The sequence below is a fragment of the Borostomias antarcticus genome (genome assembly GCF_949987555.1).
Source record: "Borostomias antarcticus genome assembly, chromosome: 6".
NCBI lineage: Eukaryota > Metazoa > Chordata > Actinopteri > Stomiiformes > Stomiidae > Borostomias > Borostomias antarcticus.
This window is the reverse complement of record NC_140239.1, coordinates 28,539,372-28,561,124: the sequence shown is the minus strand read 5'-3', so window position 1 is coordinate 28,561,124 and position 21,753 is coordinate 28,539,372. Positions and strand designations below refer to the sequence as shown.

The following is a 21,753-nucleotide window of genomic DNA, read 5'->3' as shown; positions in this document are numbered from 1 at the left end:
TCTGATGGCTCGGGACGAGCAGGAGGTACTGGCTCCACAGAGGGAGGAGGAGGAGGAGGAGACGAGCCGGTCAGACCTGCTCCTGGACCGGGAGCAGAGCCAGGTCTCGACCCCGGTGGAGGAGGATGACAGTGGGGATGAGTGGAACACTGACCTGGAGGCTGATGGTAACGTAAAGATTCGTACATCAGTACCACTGATGCATTAGCATCAATTAGTACTCACAAGACAGATGCATCATTTCTACCGTACAGCAAACCAGAAGAAAACCAAGCTGTTCCCATGTTCTCTCGAATCCAGCGTTTCATCTACATACATATGTGTAACCCACGTTAAGGGCTTATCCAGGGTGGGATTTGAACCCGCGTTCGACAAGCTCTCCCGCTAGTGAGGCGGACACGCTGACAGTTGCGCCTATAGGGACGTCCCTCTTGGAGGGACTGTCAGCGCTCCTTTGAGGAGTGAGTTTCACCAGCTACTCTCACGGTTCACTCGGTTTTACATAGACATGGCGCAGTTGGACTTCCCCCATATTTAATATTTAGCATTTAAAGGTTCCCCCAACATTGTTAAAGAAATCCACCGTTGGACTTATGCATTTATTAGTGCAGGTATTACACTATACACAGAGATCAAAGTACATTCCAAATACCCTCTACCTACGTATATTCTCCCTCTATACCCTTCCGCCAGCGAGAGACCGGAGGAGCAGACTGGTCTCTCCCACGGAGCTCTACCTCCAGGCCTGCAGGATGTCGGGCGTGGTGCCAGCCTCCAACTACTTGCGCCAGCTGGGCGCCGCCACCCTCAACCTGAACCACCATGGTCTGGGACAGCAGGGGGCCAAAGCCCTGGCCATCGCCCTGGTGGTACGTGGACATTTTAAGAAGCGGTGGTGCGGATCGTTTTCTCACTCTGAAAATGAGTCAATATATGAGTTAATATACTGTGCATTGTATTATGGATAGATTGTGCTGGTGGTCATCTGCCTGGTGGACTGTAGGCATCCACTGACCAGTAGGGTTTCTGAAGTGGGACAATACAAAGATTTTTCTGAAGACAGAAATATGTGAATTGTTGGTTAATGACGATCATGATCATGCTGTTTACCTGAGAGACGGTGATCGTATTGGAGTCGTTGACTGGAGAAGTGACTGGCCCGTGTGAACAATTGAGCCGTCTTGTTGTGTCCTTGCAGACTGATATAGAGATCAGCTGTCTGGAGCTAGAGGACAACTTCCTGTTGGCAGAGGGGACGCAGTACCTCATGCAGATGCTGAAAGAGAACTGTACCATCCGGAGTCTGGTAGGTCCTTACCCACTATGCCTTTGCCTTCATGCATTTATATTGGGGGAATCACATAAGTAGTATCAATCAATCAATCAATCAATCAATCAATCAATCAATCAAAGCTTTATTTGTATAGCGCATTTCATACCCAGAGGCAACACAATACGCTTTACAGAGAACAAGGGAGGTGGGCATACGACAAGGGAGGTGGGCATACGTATAGTATAGTATAAAATATATATAGTATAGTATAGTATAAAATGCCCCAGCATAGTCCATAATGTAATTCTTGGAAGAGACTTGGTTTTCAAGCGTGATTCAGTCCTATATTTATTCCACTAGAGGTCGATAAAGTTTTGGTTTATAATTCAAACCAGGAATATTATGAGCATGAACCATCATTGACTATGTGTTTCAGAATCTCTCCAACAATCACCTACAGTCCGCGGGAGCAGACAGCATTGCTAGAATGCTACTGGACAACGTTTCCATCAAATCAATCAAACTGTCAGGTCAGATGATGAATGGTACAGATCTTTACTGCATGTTGAACTCATGAATGATTCCTCAAACCTACTGCCACTTGCTCAACAGGAAACCAGTTCACAGATGAAGCTGCCAAAAACCTTGCAGATGCCTTAGCTGTGAGTCTAATTTAGTGTTCCAAAATGACCTGAGACTATTGAGAAGATATATTATGGCTTATATTCAGTAGAATATCAATGAATCTCTACAGATTTTTTCTTCCAATTTACTGTAATACAAATGTTTACTGTCAGATTGAGCTCATAAGCCTACAGTATATAGATCCTCTATAAAAAAAAATCGAACTTGTATCTGTCCTAATGTTCACCATTTGTCTCTCATCAGAACAACTACATTGTGAAGGACCTGGACCTGAGTCACAACCAGTTCTGTGAGATGGGAGGAGAATATCTTGGCCAGATGTTGGGTAAGATGGTGGCTCACTCTAGTGGTCCCAAGGAGGAACCTGTCCTCTCCAACAGATCATTATTCTTTAAATCTTTGGGTATGACATTGCCTTTTACCCGCTGCCTACAATCCATTTGGACAGAAACGAAGTGTTACTGAAATGAAAGCTGCATGTTAATAACTTTTTTCATAGTTAAATATTCAGGTGTTTTGCTATTAGTTTATGAATTGGCATTAAAAAGACCCAACAAATCATTTTTGTTGACATGAGACCCTGTGAATTTATTATTTTAGAATGTCAGTGTACTGGCTAGTACACTCTACTATCTGCTAGTATACTGTAGTTTTTATTACGACCAGAGGGGCCGCCAAAGTGCCGAGTTATCTAATGCAGCTTTAAACAGGGTTCCTCTAGAGCAATGCCATAAGGGTTGTAAAGGCTTTGCGTTCCGTACAATATCCTATAAGCCCATTACCTTATAGTATGTCAGCACTCAATTCATGAGGACTTAATTTGCGGATGTTGAGATTTTCTGCAAGTTGATTGGCTCTCTAATTCAGCAAATAATGAGGGTCTGGACATGTTGAACCTGAGCTGGAACCACCTGAGGATGAGTGGAGCTGTGGCTCTATGTGCTGGGCTAAAGGTAAGCCTTAAGGTTGCAAAATTACAGAATATACACTAACTAAGAATTAACAGGGATTTATGGGAATTAACAGGAATAAACTGGAAAACAGAATCTAATTCCCATATATGTCCAGTTTATTCCCGTTAATTCCTATTAATTCTCATAAATTCCTGCTGAGAATTTTGGGAAGCTTGTGAATATTCACGGAATTTTGCAACCCTAATTCGCACACACACACACACACACACACACACACACACACACACACACACACACACACACACACACACACACAGAGGCGTCTCATTGTGTGACCATTCTAACAGAATGGCACTGCGTGATTCATCCTCACTTTTTACTTCCTTCCACCCCTCCCCTCCTCCTCCTCCTCCTCCTCCTCCTCCTCCTCCTCCTCCTCCTCCTCCTCCTCCTCCTCCAGGTGAACGTGACCCTGAAGCAGCTGGACCTGTCGTGGAACGGCTTCGGCAGCGCCGGGGCCCGGGCTCTGGGAGAGGCCCTGCGCCACAACAACACCCTGGTGCTGCTGGACCTCAGCAACAACCGCCTCAGTGACGAGGGCACCGCCCTGCTCTGCCTGGGCCTGGCCGCCAACGACGGCCTCAGGGTGCTACGGGTGGGTGGGGGGGCTGGCTGACGTGGGTGGAGGGGTGCGTTGGCGTATGTTGGTGTTGGTGGGCATGAATGGGTGCATGTGCTGTATGGTAGGTGCCAGGGGTTGCACTGCATGCTGGGAGGCGGGGGTGCCCAACCCACAATTTTGTCTTAAAACCCTAAATAGGTGTGGTGCCATGAGAAGTGTGGTACTGGACACATTTGTTCGTGCGTTAATGGCTCAGTGGCGTCATTCGTGAATTAGGGGATACTCAGCAAGTAGGTATGCGTTATACTGTTTTAAGGCACGATGTCCAGTTGGAGAACCAGGCAAAGAGCCTCCGTGAAGTGCCCTAAAACAGTCCAGCGCTCACCTAGGGTTGCTGATTATCCTGCTTACACCATGGCCATTTGCCAACAATATTAAGTAAAAGCATTAGGAAAGCATTGCTCACTGCTGACTTTCATATAGTTCCACTGCATTGCAACCACTCAACCACCTGATAATCACCCGTCACTTGACTGATGCAAGTGACAATGACCCAAAAAGCTTTATGCTAGCAAGCCATTCTGTCAATATAATTTATTATAATAAAATCTTTATTATTGATTATTGTGATGGTACGATTGACAGTGATAGACAACAATGTGAAAAAACAGTTATTGATAGGGGACGATGAGTTGTCTGGCTATCATATACACTTTGTTGGAAAATATATTTGACGACTAGACAGTTGATATGTCGCACAGCAAATATGCATCCTACACTTCGTTCATGGCTAGCTAGCAATATCAGGTACAACAGGGTATGGGATTAGCTTGTATGGGTTGCTGTTAAAGTTGGCGCTCTTTAATGTTGCTGTAGTTGCAGCTTGATAGCGCATTAATTTAGATCAGTGATTAAAATTCAGTCGAACTAGGTGTGCATTATAGGGTTTTAACGCACACCTGCTGGCCAATCAGAGAAGAGTATTCACCCAGGCCATGGTATAATGGTTTTATTGCATGTCTTCCTGGCTGTAGATGTCACACAACCCCTTAACACCAGTGGGAGCCTTAACTTTACTCAACACCTTCAAGAACAACCGCAAATCAGCCCTGGAGGAGATCAACATCTCTGTAAGCATGTTCACTTTAATTTCTGCACTGTGCCAGTGAATGTAACATACAGTTTATTCACCTATAATATACTGTATGTGTGCACATATTGTATCTGTGTGAGTACTTGCATGTACATGTGTGTTCATATGTATGCAGTGTAAATGAGTACAGTATTGGGATACAGCGATTTTGGTCGATACAGATAACAGATATTAACATTGCTGTCATGGCCGATAACCGATATTTACCGGTGTCGATATGATCTTTATAAAAACAAGTTTCTATGAAAATCAAATGCTATACTGAGAAACACATGTAAACACTGTCACAGATCATAGATTTACCACATTGTTTCCTCTCAAAAACAACACACACAACAGCAGCTAGATAGAAATAATTATCGGCTGTTCACATCGGCCCTGTTTTGCACATCAGACCGATATTTAAAAAAATGACTAACATTGTCCGATACCGATATGATTGCCGATATATTGTGCATCCCTACAGTATACTGTATATTAGTGTGTGTGTGTGTGTGTGTGTGTGTGTGCGTGTGTGTGTGTAGACGGTTCTGGTGAACGAGGAGTTTATGGAGCTGTTGGAGGTGGCCCGTCAGGGCCGCTCGGCTCTGGAGGTCCAGTACCAGTGGGTGACCGGCTCCGTCACCAGAGCCAAGAAGCCCTCCGTGGCCCTCAAGATCTTCCAGGTCAGCAGGATACAGTTTGTGTTCGTTTTTCATTGTTTCTTCACTTGACTCCCTAGTTTACACAATACATGTGCCATAAAGGCAAGCATTCTGATTACTCTCAAAGCTTTTGAGTTTGAGTGTCTTTCAACCTATAATCTTCAGCCATTTGGCATTAAAACAAGTTTCAAAGTTAGGTAAAGTGTTGAATTGTGCGGTAGGGCTTCCTGGAGGAGCAACAGGAGGGTCTCATGGACTTCTTCCAGGCTTTGGATAAGGAGGGAACAATGCATGTGTCCAACCCTGACTTCAGGAAGGCTGCACTGGTATGAGACTGTACTTAAACTTATTCCTATGGTGACCCATAAGGTTAGTTTGATTGCTTTCAATAAACATTGGTCCTCAAGTATTGACCTAGCAATATATTGGCATTCTATATGCAATTACAGAGGTATATCATTTAGGTAAACATTTTACAGAAAAGTTGAAAAAACCTTTCTGTATTGCATTTCTATATCTATCTATCTATCTGTCTATCTATCTATCTATCTATCTTTCTATTTATCTATCTATCTATCTGTCTGTCTGTCTGTCTGTCTGTCTGTCTGTCTGTCTGTCTATCTGTCTGTCTATCTATCTATCTATCTATCTATCTATCTATCTATCTATCTATCTATCTATCTATCTATCTAATCGGTTAGAGATCAGGCTAAGGTTAGGGTCAGGTATTTGGCTAGGGTCATTCCAAGGATCCCATAGGTACTACAGTACCATTCTGTCATGTGTTACAGCAAGCTAACATACCTCTGGATCAGCACCAGCTCGAATGGCTGATCCAATACTTTGACAAGGACTGCACTGGCAGGATTGAGTATAGGTGAGTCTCAGTTCTAGAATGCGTTAATATTCACTTCATTTTGAAATTAGTACATTGTACATAGATACAGGAAAAAAGGGAAACCAACCAAGAGAGAGTAGAAACTGAAAGGTTGAAAAAGTTTGCCATAGGGACAGACACCAATTCTGTATTCTAATGATTACTGGACCTCAAGGGTCTTTATTGGCCACACGTGACATACACAAACACACGTCAGTGGGTGTGACACAACACACACACACACACACACACACCGTCAGTGGTCGCTGGTGGTCTGCATTTATCCCATCCAAGCTGTCCTCAAGCTCTCAGTCCAAGAGCATCTGTTCTTCTGCGTGTTTTTCATATTGGGGTTCTATGTGGGGGGAACCCAAGTGAGCACGGGGAGAACATGCAAACCCAACACAGAAAGGCCTGGGACTGGAAGATAGCCCATGCGGACATCAAACCCAGGACCCTTGCTGTGAGGTTGACGGTGTAACGCACCGAGCCACTCTGCCACCCACGAGCAATTTGGGGTTCAGTGTCTTGCTCAAGGACACTTCGATACACTGCCTGGATCTGGGATCGAACCAGGGACCTCCCGATCCCCCAGCCGGCTGCTCTACCTCCCTAGTGTGTGCACAAGTGTGCATGGGTCTATAGAGACCATTTTGACACAATACCGAATGCTTTTGGCGTTAACCGTCACACTGTAGATATTGTGTCACTGTCCCTTTCCTTTTGGTGTCATTCACAGTCAGTTTGCTGAGCAGGAGTCCTAGTCGTTTGGAATAAGGAGGCCGGACACTGCCGGCGTGAGGGAGCTGGATGGAGACCTTTGGAGGTTGACGAGAGATACATAAATAAACAGCATCAGTTGGGCGTATGCATCTGTTCTTTTACGATAAGTGTCCTCCAGTAGTCAGAAATAAGTCTAGGCTACCCCGGTTTGGCATTCACACCAAGTTGTTTGTAGAATCGAGCCAGTGGGAATTAAATTAAATAGGCTTGGAGCATGAAGCAGTTCCTTATCTATGCTTGATCCAACCGCCCCCCCCCCCCCCAATGCTGAATACTTTGACCTTTGACCCCGGCCAGCTGCACGTCCACATCAGCCCTTCAGCTGCGCCAAGCGGACACAGTCCCGGCGTCGGCCATTCTGCCATCCAGAATAATCTTGTGGTATGACAACAAAACCCAGCGAGGAAGGAAGAAAAGGAGACCTGGCTAGGTCCGTATCAAAGGCTGTTTGAGGGGGGAAGAATAGGGACAGATGTAGCCAGCCGTCTCCTTTGTGAGACTGTAAAAGAAATCAACAACCCTGAATATGCATGTAAAGGATTACGTATGCAAGCACCGCAGACTAGCAATAAGGGCTGTGTGCGTTGGTGATTGCATCTCAAGGTCTGTTTCTACATAGCATCTTATGGAGCAGCAGCATGGTAGCTAGGTAGCTAGGATGAGTCTCAGTGACGCATATACTGTAGGCTGGCTGTAAGTGTTGGCCTTGTCTGACCTTTGATCTCTAAGCCTTGACTTGAATTCCAAGCCGTCCAATGATGGTCTTTTTATACGGGTGACCTCGAAAACTGGGAAGTTACAAGTTGAGTCAAGTTTGGTTCTATATGTCCAACCATAACCATAGTGGACACATTTAAGCAACAAAATCGGAAATCTACAAACAACAAATGTAAATGTTGTCACCTATGTGATGTGAACAAATATGAAATTAACCAGATATTAAAATAATGTTCTGTATTAAATTAATAACCAACTGTACTACAGTAACGTCTGAGACACACTTATCAGGGTGTGAAGCATGTAAGCTAGCTAAGATGAACTCTGGGTTTCACACTATCCTGATGTTTGATGAGACAGCTGTGTTTCTGCTGTAAAAATGGATGGAGCGCTGCCACTTGCTCCCAAAGTGCTTCTAGCCCATTGATTTGGTCCATTTGCTGTTGGACTGTCATGTGAGAAATCAGGTTCAAAGGGTTTCGTTTCCCCAAAATGTACTATTTGGATCTCGGTCTTCATCGTGCTCCACTTACATGATTGATATCCTGAAGAAAGAAAGAGAGAGAGAGACCACAAGTACGAGGTAGACAGAGGAGGGAGGGAGGTAAAGAGTATATACTATTTATATCTGTGTTCTCAACCATAGCGACATGAGTCTACCCACACATACACACTTTTGTATACTGAGAAATAATCAGTACGTATTTACAGTATGTAAAATTGAAATAACGATTATGGATGGTGAATCCTAATGATCATTAAGTCATTGTATAAATAATGCCACCATTTATAGAGCTCTTCTCTATTGATCTTTTGTTCTGACGAGGGTGCATTCAATGATTACTACCGTGCCTGATTGAGGTCCTACCCATTCTTTGATAAGTACTGTTGGTAGGGGAACCAGGTAAAGTAGCCTACAAACCATACTAAGGAGCAGTGTCTATTACTATCAAAAACTCAAGAGACGACGTCAAACCTCCCCTAGTTTTCATGCTAGATATGCTACAGTACTATATAATGTTGGTTGGGGAGGGAGGTATAGAGTGAAGATGTTGGTCCTCAGAAAAGGTGTGATGAAATTAGGAAGGTAAACATGGGAAGACTAGTTTAGTCCCCATAGTGATCACATTTGATCAGATTAGCTAGTCTGTTAGCTAGCTACACCACCATGGGGACGAAGCTAGTCCTCTTGCGTGAGGAACTTACATGTTCATCAACTTCTAGACAAAACAAATACCAAAAAGATCACTATAGACAGGACTCAGCGACCATAAAAAACAACAGAATAATTTAGGTAAATTACCCCTCTGATGTGCCTTAATGAAAACAAATAGCTAGCCTTTCTTTCTTCTTTCATCTGAATGAAAACAAAGACGTAAAGGCCCAATGTTATTGAACAGACTCGTTGGATATTCACATGTTGGGCCAAATTTTCAAGACGAAGACAAAAAACCGGCAACAAACGACGCCCTCAGATATCTATGCACCTTTTAGTGCACGCATCAAATTAGCATTATCTCGATAGCGCTAATGGAATCTTGAGTGGCAATAGAAGCAAATAATTAAATTAAAGAACCCTTGTGTTATTGCATGCCGTATTCATACCCATTAGGATCCTCTGTATTCTTATGGTAATCTAATGTTCGAGGTTAATTTTTTTGTGTGTGCTCATAATGAATTCCATGTTTTTCCACCAAATGGTGATGTTCAGACATTTGTGTAGGTGCTGGCAGAGAAACAAAGATGACCGTTTTGACCCATTGTCCTCCATGAATTATAAAAGTAAACAGAAATAGTAGAGGGCCTTGTGCGCAGCTGCATGCACTCGAGGCAGCGTCCATTGAGTGGTAGAAAGGGCCAAGCAACCCTTAAGACTTGTTTTGAGTTGATGCCATTGTTTGTCAGTTTTTCGATAGAAAGGGGGGGCTAGGCTTTGAAGATCAGTCTTTGGTTCAGGTTTTATCAGGATTAAGTCCAGCAGAGTAATGATGGTGACCACTCTACAGAAGGGACATGTTCCAGACCATATTGACCATGACACAAGAGTTATGCGTTCTCAAGATTAAAGGACTTTGAGTGCTGAGGGAGAAAGCTGATTGACTCCCCATGTGAAACTTTCAGAACCGTTCATGGAGGACACAATCATATATTAAGAACTGTCAATAGAGAACATCCATTCATGTTTTTATTAGTCTAGGACTTAGTCTCAACTCCAGACCCATGAGAGTTCTTTCGCTGATACACTACGTAAGCTACGTTAACTACGTTACTGCATGCTGCAGATCTCTCTATGGGTCTGGGACACTGGGCAAACATCTGGTGCTCAAATCCTGGCAATTCATTGGTAGCGCTGTAATCCCTGCGACACCAATCAGTAATGACTTTCGTGATATGGCGTTCCCGCCCATAGATATACCCCGCCCATCTAACCTGGGCTAGCGTCTCATTTGCTGCTACGATCTGTCACTCTTTCAATTGTGAACCGTCGATACGCCCTCAGAATACCAGCTTGGGTGGCGAAGTGGCACAGACTCTATGTAGCATGCGGAGCGCGATTCAACGTAATATTTTATTTTGGAGAGACTATCTAGGACTAGACTTAGGACTGCTTTCCCAGACCCCTAAGAATGAAAAGATGGAGGAAAAGGCAAAGGATAACGCTGCAAGCGCATAATGCATAACGCTGAAAAAATATCTGAAGGATGCTTTGAAATAAAGAAACTCAAGACTAGTTTATATACATAAAACCGTAAGATGTTTTAATGCTTAAATTGTTTTCTTTAGATACAAGGATTGTAGACGGCACAGCAAGAGATCTGTTCCTGTGATACTGAGCCCATGAGAAACACAGTACATGCTGATTAATTGTGCGTTTTGACAACTACTCCCAACATTTGCAAATATTGCAGTTGTATAAAATAAAGTAACCTGAACAAAAGGTATCTGGTCTTTTAGGCTGTCTCTTCATGAAATTACATGAGGAAATGGTTTCAACCAAAAGCCCATAGGCAAAGTTTATGAATGAGTTTTGCCGTTGCTGATGGCACTCAGTGGACAAACATCCAAAAGCAGGAGACGGAAGCCAACAGACAATATGAGAACAACTCTGTTACAAAACTGTCATACTCTTGATCTTAATGGGCTTTATAGGTTGAAGAAGAATAGTAAGTCTACTTTATTAACTGACCTTCTTCAACTGAGCACCAGTTTGGACTATTATTTTACAATACTTAATAAAAGCTATGGATAAGAGGTAATATGCTGTAAATTGGTAGCATTAAATGTAACTGAACGCTGAAATGTATAAATCTAATATGGACAAAGTGAACTGGGGGTTCAGTAGAAGTGGTATACTGTGTGTGAACCAACCGTCACATAGAAATCTGAATTCAGAAAACCCTTGTCAATAATCTGAACATCGAGGTGGTTTCCCGACACAGAGAAAGCCCGTTTCTGTCTTTGTAACTTTCAATGGAGGATACCAATTTAAAGTAGTCCAAGATAAAAACTTAAATCTGTGTTCAGGAAACCTCTTATCTGCTCACTCTTTCCTCATTTATACACATTCAAAGGACAATTGGATATAGCTGATGCTTGGGTCTTTTTGGATATTCATGTCATATGGCTAACACAATCTTTAAATAGACTCTGTTGTGAGGGGGAATCACATGTCGAGAAGCAGCACTCGTGGATCCTCCACCACTGATTTGATCTTGCGCAAGAAGGTGACCGCCTCTCTGCCGTCAACAAGACGGTGGTCGTAAGTTAGCGCTACATACATCATGGGCCGGATCTCCACCTGCCATGGAGAGAAAGAAAAAAAAAAACAGGGAACAAGTTAAGTTAGGAACAATTGAAAATGGAAAAGATTGATATTTTTACATTAGCACTGCTATAGGGAAGATTAGGTGGGTGGGATAGAGAAGGGTCGGTCGGTAGGTAGGTGAGATAGAGAGATTGTTGACTTTATTGTTGGAACCCAACTGCTACAATGTCCAGATAGACTACCAAGCCCATGAGGAGTTTTGGGGACTATGGTCTAAAACCCCATACTTTCTACTAGCATCGCAGCTAATGCTAACTGGGGTTAGCATGGATTCTCAGAAGTGTGTGGATTACAGCTTCCACTACGACCTACCTTGCCCCCGATGGCCACAGGCCTCTCAAAGATGCCATGCATGCCCAAGATGGCTGACTGCGGAGGGTTGATGATGGGCGTTCCGAACATGGAGCCGAACACGCCACCGTTACTGATGGTGAAGGTGCCTCCATCCATATCCTCCACCGCCAGGTCGTTCTTACGAGCCTTAGACAAGCGTAACAGGTGTTAATATCAAGTCTGTTCATGGGTTTTATTTGTGATGTCACTTTTGGTAAACAAAACTCAATACATCAGGATGACGAAAGCCTCTCGGCTAAAGAGCTGACAGAGCTAAGCATGAGAAAGTCTTTATTGGGAATACAATTGCAGGCACCATGTGGGTGATGTCAGACTTTCTCAAATTACTGGTAAGATTCATATCAGAATTGCCAGCGATGATAGGGAATAAACATTAAGGGGAGACCAAGTATTGTGAGTTGTTAGCGTAGTAGGTGCTCTTCGATATCAGGGAATAGGAAGCATTTCAAACAAGGAGTTGATCCAGGCACTCAAAGTGATCGGGAGGGGAAACAATTTTTTTTAAATGTAATGTGACTACATGATTAAAAATGTCAACATGTTTCGACCACAGACGGTCCCAAGTCATATTAAAGGCTTTTAAAGATATTTTTCCTCCCGTTCACTTTATTGAGAGCCTGGATCAACTGTGCTTTAAAAAAAATAATGTATCCCTCCGTTTGAGGAAAGCGTTTTACCTTTTCTCCCAGTGCATTAATAGTTTTCTCAATGTCTGCAAAGTTCATTGCTTCTACTCCACGTATCACTGGTACAACAAGTCCCTAAAAATGTACAAAAAAAGTCAGAAAAAACACAATCTTCTCACATCTTTATCTAAAATGCATTGCGTTAGATGCCCTCCACAGAACAGTATGGCTGTAAATTCAGGAAAAATCAGAGAGATGCTGATGTCATACCTTTGGAGTAGAAACAGCCACACTGATGTCTATGTAATCCCTGTACACAATCTCTTTGGTTGTATCGTCAATGACTGGGTAGGGAAATAAAAAAACACGTTTTAGACGTACAGTAGCAAGCTAAAACAAGATCACACAATGTCACTTAAAAGCCATCTGGAGAAGCAACAACCCACCATGCTTCTCAGAAATTATTTGTCAGTATAAAGAAACTTTGTACAAAATTGTCAAAATTGTACAAAATTGTCAGACTTCAAGAAGTAGCCATTGAAACATTGTAAATAAGCTGCTATAGTGTGAGAAGAAGTCTAGTGGCGGGAGCTTACCAGCATTAACAGATGGCTGGTCAGTTAGGGCGTACGCTGCAGCTTTCACAAACGCAGACATGAAGCCAAGTTTGATGTTATGTTTCTTTAGGAAAGCATCTTTGTGAAGTTTTCTCATATCCTGGATGTTGCTAAGGGAGAAGTGAAACTGATTTGTATAGTGAAAATAGTCTTACATACGAATACAATATCTGTATTAGTATTGGAGGTGTGTGTATGTTTGATATGTTAAGGTGCCTGCACTCTGCCCCAACCAACGGCAAACAACTCGCATCACCCAACATTCTAAATTTGACAGTTGCTGTTAGAATGTTGGAAGTTTAAAATTCAGCTGCAAAAGCCATCCAACCGACGGCAACAGTCACCATCAAACATGGCACGTTGGTGTTGGTTGGTGTTGATTACCGTTGGTTGAGGCAGTGTGCAGACACCTTTACACATGTCTGAGATTTAAGTATCTATAAAGGGATTATTAAAATCATATCACATCAGCTGATACCCAAACCATAGTGTAATTTCTAGTTTATTTGAACTACTTCATGCCTGATGACTTACCTCATATCCACCTCATTAAAAGTGGTCAGCATGGCACATGTGTTCTGGGCCTCCTTCAGCCTCTGGGCGATTCTCAGCCTCATGCGGTTCATCTTCACCTGATGGGACGTAGAGAACCACATATTTGAAACACGTCCTGTGATGAAACGTGGTCGACTATAAGGAGACGATTTAAAGGTGAATTGGTGAGTCTATGAGTCTATGATAAACTATGATAAGTCTTTTTTGAAAGAGCTGGGAGTGGCTCCTACCCTGCTTTCTGTCCGAGCTCCTTTGACTGCAGCTGAAGGGTAGGCTGGAGCTGCCGGAGCGGCAGTTGGCTTGACGGCAGAAACTACAAGTGAGACAGACACCACGGATAAACAGAGGGTGAGCTACTCTGACGACAAAATATTGGGAGATCCACACATTCTTTTCCAGACGTTTGCAGTTGACACATTGGGCGGACACGGCTTTGCACTTCTGAGACGATGCTGTTGGATTCATCACACAGAGAGCGCTCACCTCATGTACTTGGGAGTTTGAAACGATGTTACGTTTATGGACTGTGGGGTGGCTGACATACCAGGTTTGGCTTCAAAGGCTTGTCCTGGCACAGAGGGCACGGGAGGCATGGTGACGGGGATGGCGGCTGAGGGAGGAGGAGGAGGGGCTGCCGTGGCTTCTGGTGTGGGGGCAGGAGAAGCTTCTGGTGTGGGGGCAGGAGCAGCTTTGGCAGCAACGGCTGAAGAGGGAGAGAAGGGACAATTCAACTCACCACATTTGAAAGGGTATCCCTCCCACACCATTTGAAGGCCGGCACTGGTGAAAATCTAACTTTCTGAGCTGGAAATCGTACTAAAAGTAGTACTATGGTAATCAATCAATGATCATTTTATAGACAAAAAATGAATATATTTAGTAAGGTTCTTTCTCTGGTTGAGCACATAACCTATTCCAACCTGGTAGAATCCTTCATGTGAACAAGGCTGCTGTTGACCAACTGTAATATACAGGTGCATATTCATTAGAGTGGTTCTTTTAGAAAATTAAATTTTAGCTTGTCAATCAACAGTCCTATATGTATCAATAGCATTACCTAGATTAAGTCACCTCACTACTTTTCAAATCTATCTGAGATCAAATATATTGTATGAGAGAGAGAGAGAGAGAGAGAGAGAGAGAGAGAGAGAGAGAGAGTAAGAGAGAGCGAGTACCTCCTTTCCGGAGTTTGAAGAGGGGGGTCCCTCCCTCTACCCTCCCTCCATCTGGCACCAGGAGGGCCTCGATCACGCCAGCAGCAGGAGATGGCACTTGCATAGAAGTCTGATAACACACATCACAAACTGTTTTTTAGTTTAATTTAGGTTTTTTAGTATTGTTTTTTTTTGTATTGTATCGTTTTTTAGGCTGGCTGTGGCATCAATGACTCATTTTACATGAGGAGACATTTGACACATTTGAGACACTCAAAGGCCTGGAAGACGGCCCATGCAGAAAGTAAATATACCTTGTCGGTCTCAATTTCACACACCACCTCATCCTCAGTCACAGTGTCCCCAACAGCTGAATGAAGACAAAGATTTGTATTCGTGAGGCTGATATGTATAATTACACAGACATTTTGAGCTTCAAGGTTGCGTTTAAAGTCTAGACCATCTTAATAATTACTACTGTATTTAATTATTAAGTAGCAGGGAACTGTGTATACAACTTCCATTCTCCCCTTCCAAAATATACCTTTTTCCCATCGCACATCCCCCTCTGTGACTGATTCCGCAAACGCAGGAGTGTTAACGGTGACGACTTCATCCCCTGTTCAAAAGACAAGACAGACGATATAGTTTAAAGACACGCAGACCATGCCTCCAGAGGTTGGAATGAAGGACAGAGAATTTGTCAGTACATACTGCGTACTGCAGACATCTTGAAGTATCTAACATGGACGACATTGGCTGCTGACAGAGATTCACTTCTGAAACACAAAGAACAGTGTTTTTTATTAATGACTGATTCATAATTTTCAATAGTTTTTCAGACATTTTCATCAACATGATGATGAATGACTTGCATCTTGAAAACGAAAACAATGTTTTTTGTCAAATGTTTAATACCAAACATCATTTCTACACTGAACATTTCCTGAGATGTCTTGAAATTAGATGCCCCAAGACATCTTGAGACGTGTCTTAAGACACATCTTGAAAATGTCTCAAGCAACGTCTGAAAAACGAGGCACGACTTCCCAAGATGTTTCGACCATGATGTCTTCACCATTAACCACATATTATTGTTTAGAGAAAACGTCGCTTCAAAATGACTATGAATAGTGGCGTCTCAAATTGCTACTTCACAAGAGCTACCGTTTCTTGGCACATTAAGCACATCGGTTTGGTACTTGTTGGCGGGAGGTTGTAGGCATATTTTTCCGATCCATTCATCTTTGAATTGCCTATTTTCACTGTCAACTTTTTTTGGCCACCTTTGAACATGCCATTTTATGACAAGGATAATTTGCTCAGAGTCTGGAGACAGTTGTGGTTCGGTCCGGAGTCTGAGGATGGATGACATACTGTATATAAACTTCATGTCATTTATTGTTCTAAAAAAATGTCTTCAGATAACTAAACACCTTCCTGCGTCTCGATGAGAATAGTGGGCCCCATTCACCAATATCTAACTATGTTTTTTTCTTAAATATGTTCTTAAGAAAGGTCTGAGTCATGACGTGTTCTTACACCAACAAATATGTTCACACGTGCTAATAAGACAGATAATAAGATGTAATGGAGTACTTACGACTGACTGTTCCTGTAGACAAGCTGTTTGCAGGCAGGGAGACCTTGGAGGAGAAAATACAGTAAGGCAGAGAGGAAAAAAGGGGGGAAACAACATTATTAGCAATGAAACAACAATTGTGGCTGTTGTTGGTGACCCCCGACTCGGACTGCGAGGAATCTGGGTGTGACCCTGGATGACCAACTGTCATCGACACGGTCACGGCTCTTCTCTATCCTGGCCCTGCAGTGGCGGAAGGAACTGCCCACTGATGTCAGGACAGCAGAGTCGCTGCCCATCTTTCGTCAGAGACTCAAAACTCATCTCTTCAAGAAGTACTACCACAATCCTCCCTCCTAAGCACTTATTGTATTTTATTGCACTGTGTTTTAGATTGCTATTCTTGCACTTTGCCTTCAGCACTAGATTATGCCCTTAGTCACTTGTTTTAGAAAGACGATGCACTTATGAGTTCTGGCAAGTATTAGTGCATTGGCTTTTCCTAGGTTAAATGCAATTATTGTTAGTTGCTTTGGATAAAAGCGTCTGCTAAATGACTGTAATGCAACGTAATGTAATGTTGTTGAGTCAGTCTCTTCTTTAAGCAAAGCAGCCAGACCAGGTGATGAGAGAGCTTAACCACTCAGCGATCTCAGCTACTTAGTCTCTCTCCACACTCAAATATTACATTGAAGCGCTGCGCTCCGCCTACTACATAAGAGTCTGTGCCACTTCACCGCCCAAACTGGTGTTCTGAGGGCGTATCGATGGGTCAACATTTTAAGAGTGACAGGTCGTATCAGAAAATGAGACGCTAGCCCAGGTTATATGGGCGGGGCCAGGTTGGCAGGTATGATCGCGAAAATCGTTACTGATTGGTGTCGCCGGGATTACAACGCTACCAATGAATTGACAGGATTTGAACACCAGATTTGTGCATGAAGTGTCCCAGACCTATAGAGAGATCTGTAGAATGCAGTAGTAGTAGAAAACAACGTAGTTAGCGTAGCTTACAGAGTGTATCAGCGAAATAACTCATGGGTTTGGCCTCGAGACTATCTCCGTTACTATCAGCTAAAACTGACATCATCCTCTGTGTGACTCACATGGTCAAAGGCATGTTTATTCATAATTATGGAACAAGGCCTTAGATCTTGAATTAGCCTAGTCCTGGGCTGTTCAAAAGGCCTACTCGAATGCTTGAAGACTGAAAGAAGTCCACTCACCTGAAGCACTCCTTCCAACCAGTGCATTATTCCCCTGAAAATCAAGAAGAAAAAGGAAGATGAATATTGCTTTCCTTCATCTCAATACCGAAATCATTCTTGCTTTGAAATCTCTTCTGCTGCAACTGAAGCCAATTCTGTTAGCAACACTCGAGATGAAAGCATGATTCAAACAGGTCAAATGGTAACCTTCGACCTCAGAAAATCTGAATCTACTTAGAAAAGACCTAGTGAATAGAATGGAGCCATGTATTCATCATGTTCATTCAATCATTTCAATCGTAAGAGACGTGTGATTGCACAATCAGTCCCCCCGACATGATTTTCATCAAGTTCAATGCCATTGTGGAAAACAACCAACAGTAGCCATTACATCGCAGCCTCTACGTCTTTGCTAGAAATCTCAATGGATTTGATCAACAATTTGATCAATCAACAGCAAAGGACGTTTTGGCCACATTGGGCATACCGTAGACAATCTATCAATACCAAAGGCTTTTCACATATTTAAAGTCATGCATGCGAGTTAAACAGGATTTGCTAACTTGCAACATTACAAGTTTAAACAAACAGAACTGGTTCGGGCTCATGGCTTTGTACCACATTGATACCAACTCTTGAAATTGACACTTTTGAAACTTTAAACATTGGCCAGACTCTGTTCATTTTTTGGCAGACAAAGTGGTGGGTCAATATTAGGCTTGTTACGGTTGTCGGTGTTAGAGAAGATAGCTGAATAAAAAGACCCTTGTTACTGTTCATGCCTGACATGACTGGGGCCAGAGATGTGGGCCTCGGGTCGTAGGACTACTACCGGCGGGCTGGCAAACCATTTAAAAAAATATTGATAAATTGAGAAAAATGACGATGTGAATAAATCGACATACTGTAAAAGCACAAAAGTTCATAAAAGTTCAGTGCATTTGCGAAAAGTATGTAGCTCACTGATTGGTCTAATGGTGGCATAACATCACATAAGCTAACTAACAGGTATGTTGATTGACATTAACGAGCAGGTGTAACTGAGTTGAATTGGTTAAGCTCGTTCCTGAGTATAAATACCGGCCACCAACACCACTCACCCGCTAGTTTTTGGTGGCATAGCTGGCTAAAGCAGTGTTTATGTAAGGCTCTCATGTGCGTTGGCAAGTCAGAGGACCCGAGATCGAACCCAGCGTGGGCGAGAGAGGGTGGAAGCTTTACTGATGACCAACGCTTTGATCTCCCTGACACAGGCACCCACTCTGTATCGGCAGGCACTGCCAGTGTTTTTGATGTTACTACAGTAGCTACAGTAGCTGACTAGTATATGCCTCCGTGCCAAACAACACTTTTTGCAACATAACCGTTGCAAAAGTATATTTAAGATACAGGAGACCCCAGCGCTGATTGAGGTAAGCGCCATGGCAAGCCTTGGACATTTATACTTTGGTGAGTTGTGCCTTTGTTTGGCCTTAGTGGACTGATCTTCGCTTATGTGCTCTGTTTTCCATCAGGGCGGAGTATATAACAGAGTCCTGATACAGGTCTAACCAGCGTGACTACGGCACTGTGAAAGCTATGTGCTGGAAAAACCTTGTTAGTGCGCCGGTAGAGTCGGGTTTAGTTATTAAGGAACTGGTTGAATAGTTGAATAGTCCTCCCTGTTGGATATGGGGACTGCCGGTACGGAAAAAGATTGGGAACCCCTGACTTAGGCTATTTCTGGCAATGCTCAGCTGCACACGCCTGCTCAATACGATGCATGCACATAGTAGCTAATCAGAGCAGCCACTATAAATTGCTATTTAGTAACTCTTTCGCTGACACTCAAGGCATTTAGAGGCTGGGTGGAGAATGTTTATTGGTCCAGCTTACTTTGGCCTAGGTGCTGAAATTGTGATTAGACTGCAGCGAGGGGACACGCTCAAAATACGATACTCAACAGCGACCTCTAGCGGCTACTCAGGCTAGCAAAGTAGCAGCCACCAGCCTGGCAGCAGCTGCCTGTGTGCAAGTGTTAGTTGCGCTGCCCAAGTAAACATAAGTGCTATCTAACGTTAACCGCCTAGCTAATTTTTTATTAAGCCTGATCCAATGGCTTGAGATGTCCCCTGAATAAACGTAGCTAGCTTCTTCCTAGGTATACCAAGTATATGCAACTCGACTTCTATGACCTCGCCCCAGCTGCCAACTCTGATTCATCCTCCCAAGTAACGTTAGTGGACTGCGCTGCTAGTAGTAAACTAGTCTAACTAGTCTAGCTCGCTGGCGCAATCTGTGCTACTAACGATACGTTACACCGTTTGAGCTGTCTATGTATGCCTCGTAAATCAAATGTATGACACGTTACTATGTACAGTATTGCTAGTTGGTAGGTTATGACAGCTGAGGAGGCGCTTACGTTAGCTACGTTAACCAACATGGGGACGGGCGTCATTCTGCCCTTGAGTTCGGAGGAGGCCTGTTCCCAGCTTTGGGCTTTTTGTAAAAGCTTGATCGCGAACCCACATACATAGATAAGGGTACATTGAATGAATATGTACATCCTACCATCCTACCTGACTTAGCAGAGCGAGAGAGCGCCCGAGAGTCCGGGACAGACATCGAGAGTGGGAGAGCATTGCGGTGGTGGCTGGTAAACGAGGAAGCAGGGAAGTTCTCACAACACACACGCCCTGTCACAGAGGAAAAGGGGATGGACCAATGAGACTAGGGAAGGGGGAGGGCCTCTCATGGATGTATTAGTTTAGGGGCCACTAAACTAAACTGTACTATGAAATTGTTAATAAAAATTGTCTGTACGTATATAAAATTGATCTCACCACCAATCTGTACCATAATGTAGACCAATGTACCAACGTTCTGTATAATACACTTGTTTAATTCAGTAATCCTCTGTATAATAAGGTGATATATTAATATTCATAACAAAATAGAAAATAGGGCAGACGTTAAAAACAGAGGGGTAGAGAGGAAACTCATTTCATATGGTTCTTAATAGATTACCCATAAGGATGGCCACACCCCCTTTCTCTGATGTGGTACTCTAGTTCCGATCATGTGAAATACTTCAAACCTCCTCTCCAGCAAGCATCACTGTTGTGTTCTTCTCACATGACAACAGGTAGGAACATTTTCTTGCTTGTCAATAGTGGGGAGACCTCTTGGAAAACATTTTATCTTATATATTGGCATATCATCTTATTACCAATCAGGAGAAACCGTAGGATTTCATTGTATGGATATATTGGGTATGTTTTACTGGGAAATGTAATAGTTTTATTGGGTTGCAATAGAAAATGTATTAATCACACTGTGAATTTGAGTATTCATATATTTGGCTTTTTGTATCGCAGACCTTTTCTTACAGATTGTGTATTATTCAAACTGTTAAGTGGGGCGACTTACATTTTATTTCATGTGCAAATTGATTACTGTGAAGAATGAAGAAATCCTATAGAATATATCATTTCCATGTTGTCATATTTCATTTTAAGTTTTTTTTATTATTTCATTCACCTAGCAGAATGTGTTTTTCCCTGCAATTTTGTTTATAGGAGAACATTACGGACTTGAAACTTCAAACTACTCCGGTGTTTACGACAAACCTTTCTAACCTAATTTGAATGCTACTCCCTTAATTTTTTCATTCAAGCATGAATTCAAGTCTTTTGGACAGGGGTATGCGTTCCTCCAGCAGCATATACCCAGAGCACCATGCTGAGCATACTACCCACCTTCTTCATCAGCCCCCTCTATCCTCGCACTCAAATAGATCACCGATCTCCATGCTCTTACATAAAACCATTGACAGCAAGAGGACCCTACTCTGTAACGCCTTTTACCACACTGGTGCCCCAAGCTCCACTATGAGCGACTCTGGCCTGGTGGAGCTCCAATACAATTTGTCAAAAGGCAACAGCATGGAGCTTTTGTCACCGACCGACCACTTTCTTACAGGGGCTAGTCCCAGTGACGCCCAAGACTGGCCTTTGGGTGACTGCCACAAAGCTAAGCGTGCCCGGGTGGAGAACATAATCAGAGGCATGGCAGGCTCACCGGGAGGACATTTTATAGACGAGAGGCAAACGGCCCACCTTCAGGAACTGAAAAGCATTCAGGAAAACAAAAGGAAACAGATATCCCAGATCCAGGACCGCATTGACAGTAGAGGAAGCAGCATCAGCAGTAAGAGTAACGAGG

The 21,753-nt window shown here is 43.1% G+C and overlaps 2 protein-coding genes across 2 annotated transcripts; one reads left to right on the top strand and one right to left on the bottom strand.

The window, feature by feature from the left end:
* Window positions 1-4: 4 nt before the first annotated feature.
* LOC311310611 (uncharacterized protein) lies at window positions 5-6,892 on the top strand (the record flags this gene model as incomplete). The annotated part of the gene is made up of 13 exons (XM_084440121.1): window positions 5-167; window positions 694-869; window positions 1,199-1,306; window positions 1,710-1,803; window positions 1,886-1,935; window positions 2,162-2,243; window positions 2,786-2,871; window positions 3,293-3,487; window positions 4,489-4,584; window positions 5,132-5,272; window positions 5,473-5,577; window positions 6,043-6,128; window positions 6,868-6,892. The coding sequence occupies 13 exons, from the start codon at window positions 5-7 to the stop codon at window positions 6,890-6,892; spliced, it is 1,407 nt and encodes a 468-aa protein (XP_084296247.1).
* Window positions 6,893-10,428: 3,536 nt separating this feature from the next.
* Window positions 10,429-20,205, bottom strand: LOC311309881 (dihydrolipoyllysine-residue succinyltransferase component of 2-oxoglutarate dehydrogenase complex, mitochondrial-like). Its single transcript, XM_084439222.1, has 15 exons — window positions 20,109-20,205; window positions 17,569-17,602; window positions 16,364-16,406; window positions 15,475-15,539; window positions 15,305-15,379; window positions 15,075-15,130; window positions 14,782-14,890; window positions 14,151-14,309; window positions 13,837-13,919; window positions 13,586-13,683; window positions 13,031-13,161; window positions 12,705-12,778; window positions 12,486-12,569; window positions 11,767-11,934; window positions 10,429-11,427 (listed from the first exon to the last, which is right to left on the bottom strand). Exons 1-15 carry the CDS (start codon window positions 20,169-20,171, stop codon window positions 11,293-11,295), a joined length of 1,377 nt encoding a protein of 458 aa, XP_084295348.1. The 5' UTR covers window positions 20,172-20,205; the 3' UTR covers window positions 10,429-11,292.
* Window positions 20,206-21,753: the final 1,548 nt, after the last annotated feature.

What these genes read in the sequence shown, in the direction of transcription:
- LOC311309881 (XM_084439222.1), bottom strand. Translation starts at nt 20,171, where the DNA reads ATGCTCTCCCACTCTCGATGTCTGTCCCGGACTCTCGGGCGCTCTCTC. An exon ending in GAGCTCGGACAGAAAGCAGG is followed by an intron (nt 13,684 to 13,836) that starts GTAGGAGCCACT and finishes ACGTCCCATCAG; the next exon opens with GTGAAGATGAACCGCATGAG. An exon ending in TTTAATGAGGTGGATATGAG is followed by an intron (nt 13,162 to 13,585) that starts GTAAGTCATCAG and finishes CTTCTCCCTTAG; the next exon opens with CAACATCCAGGATATGAGAA.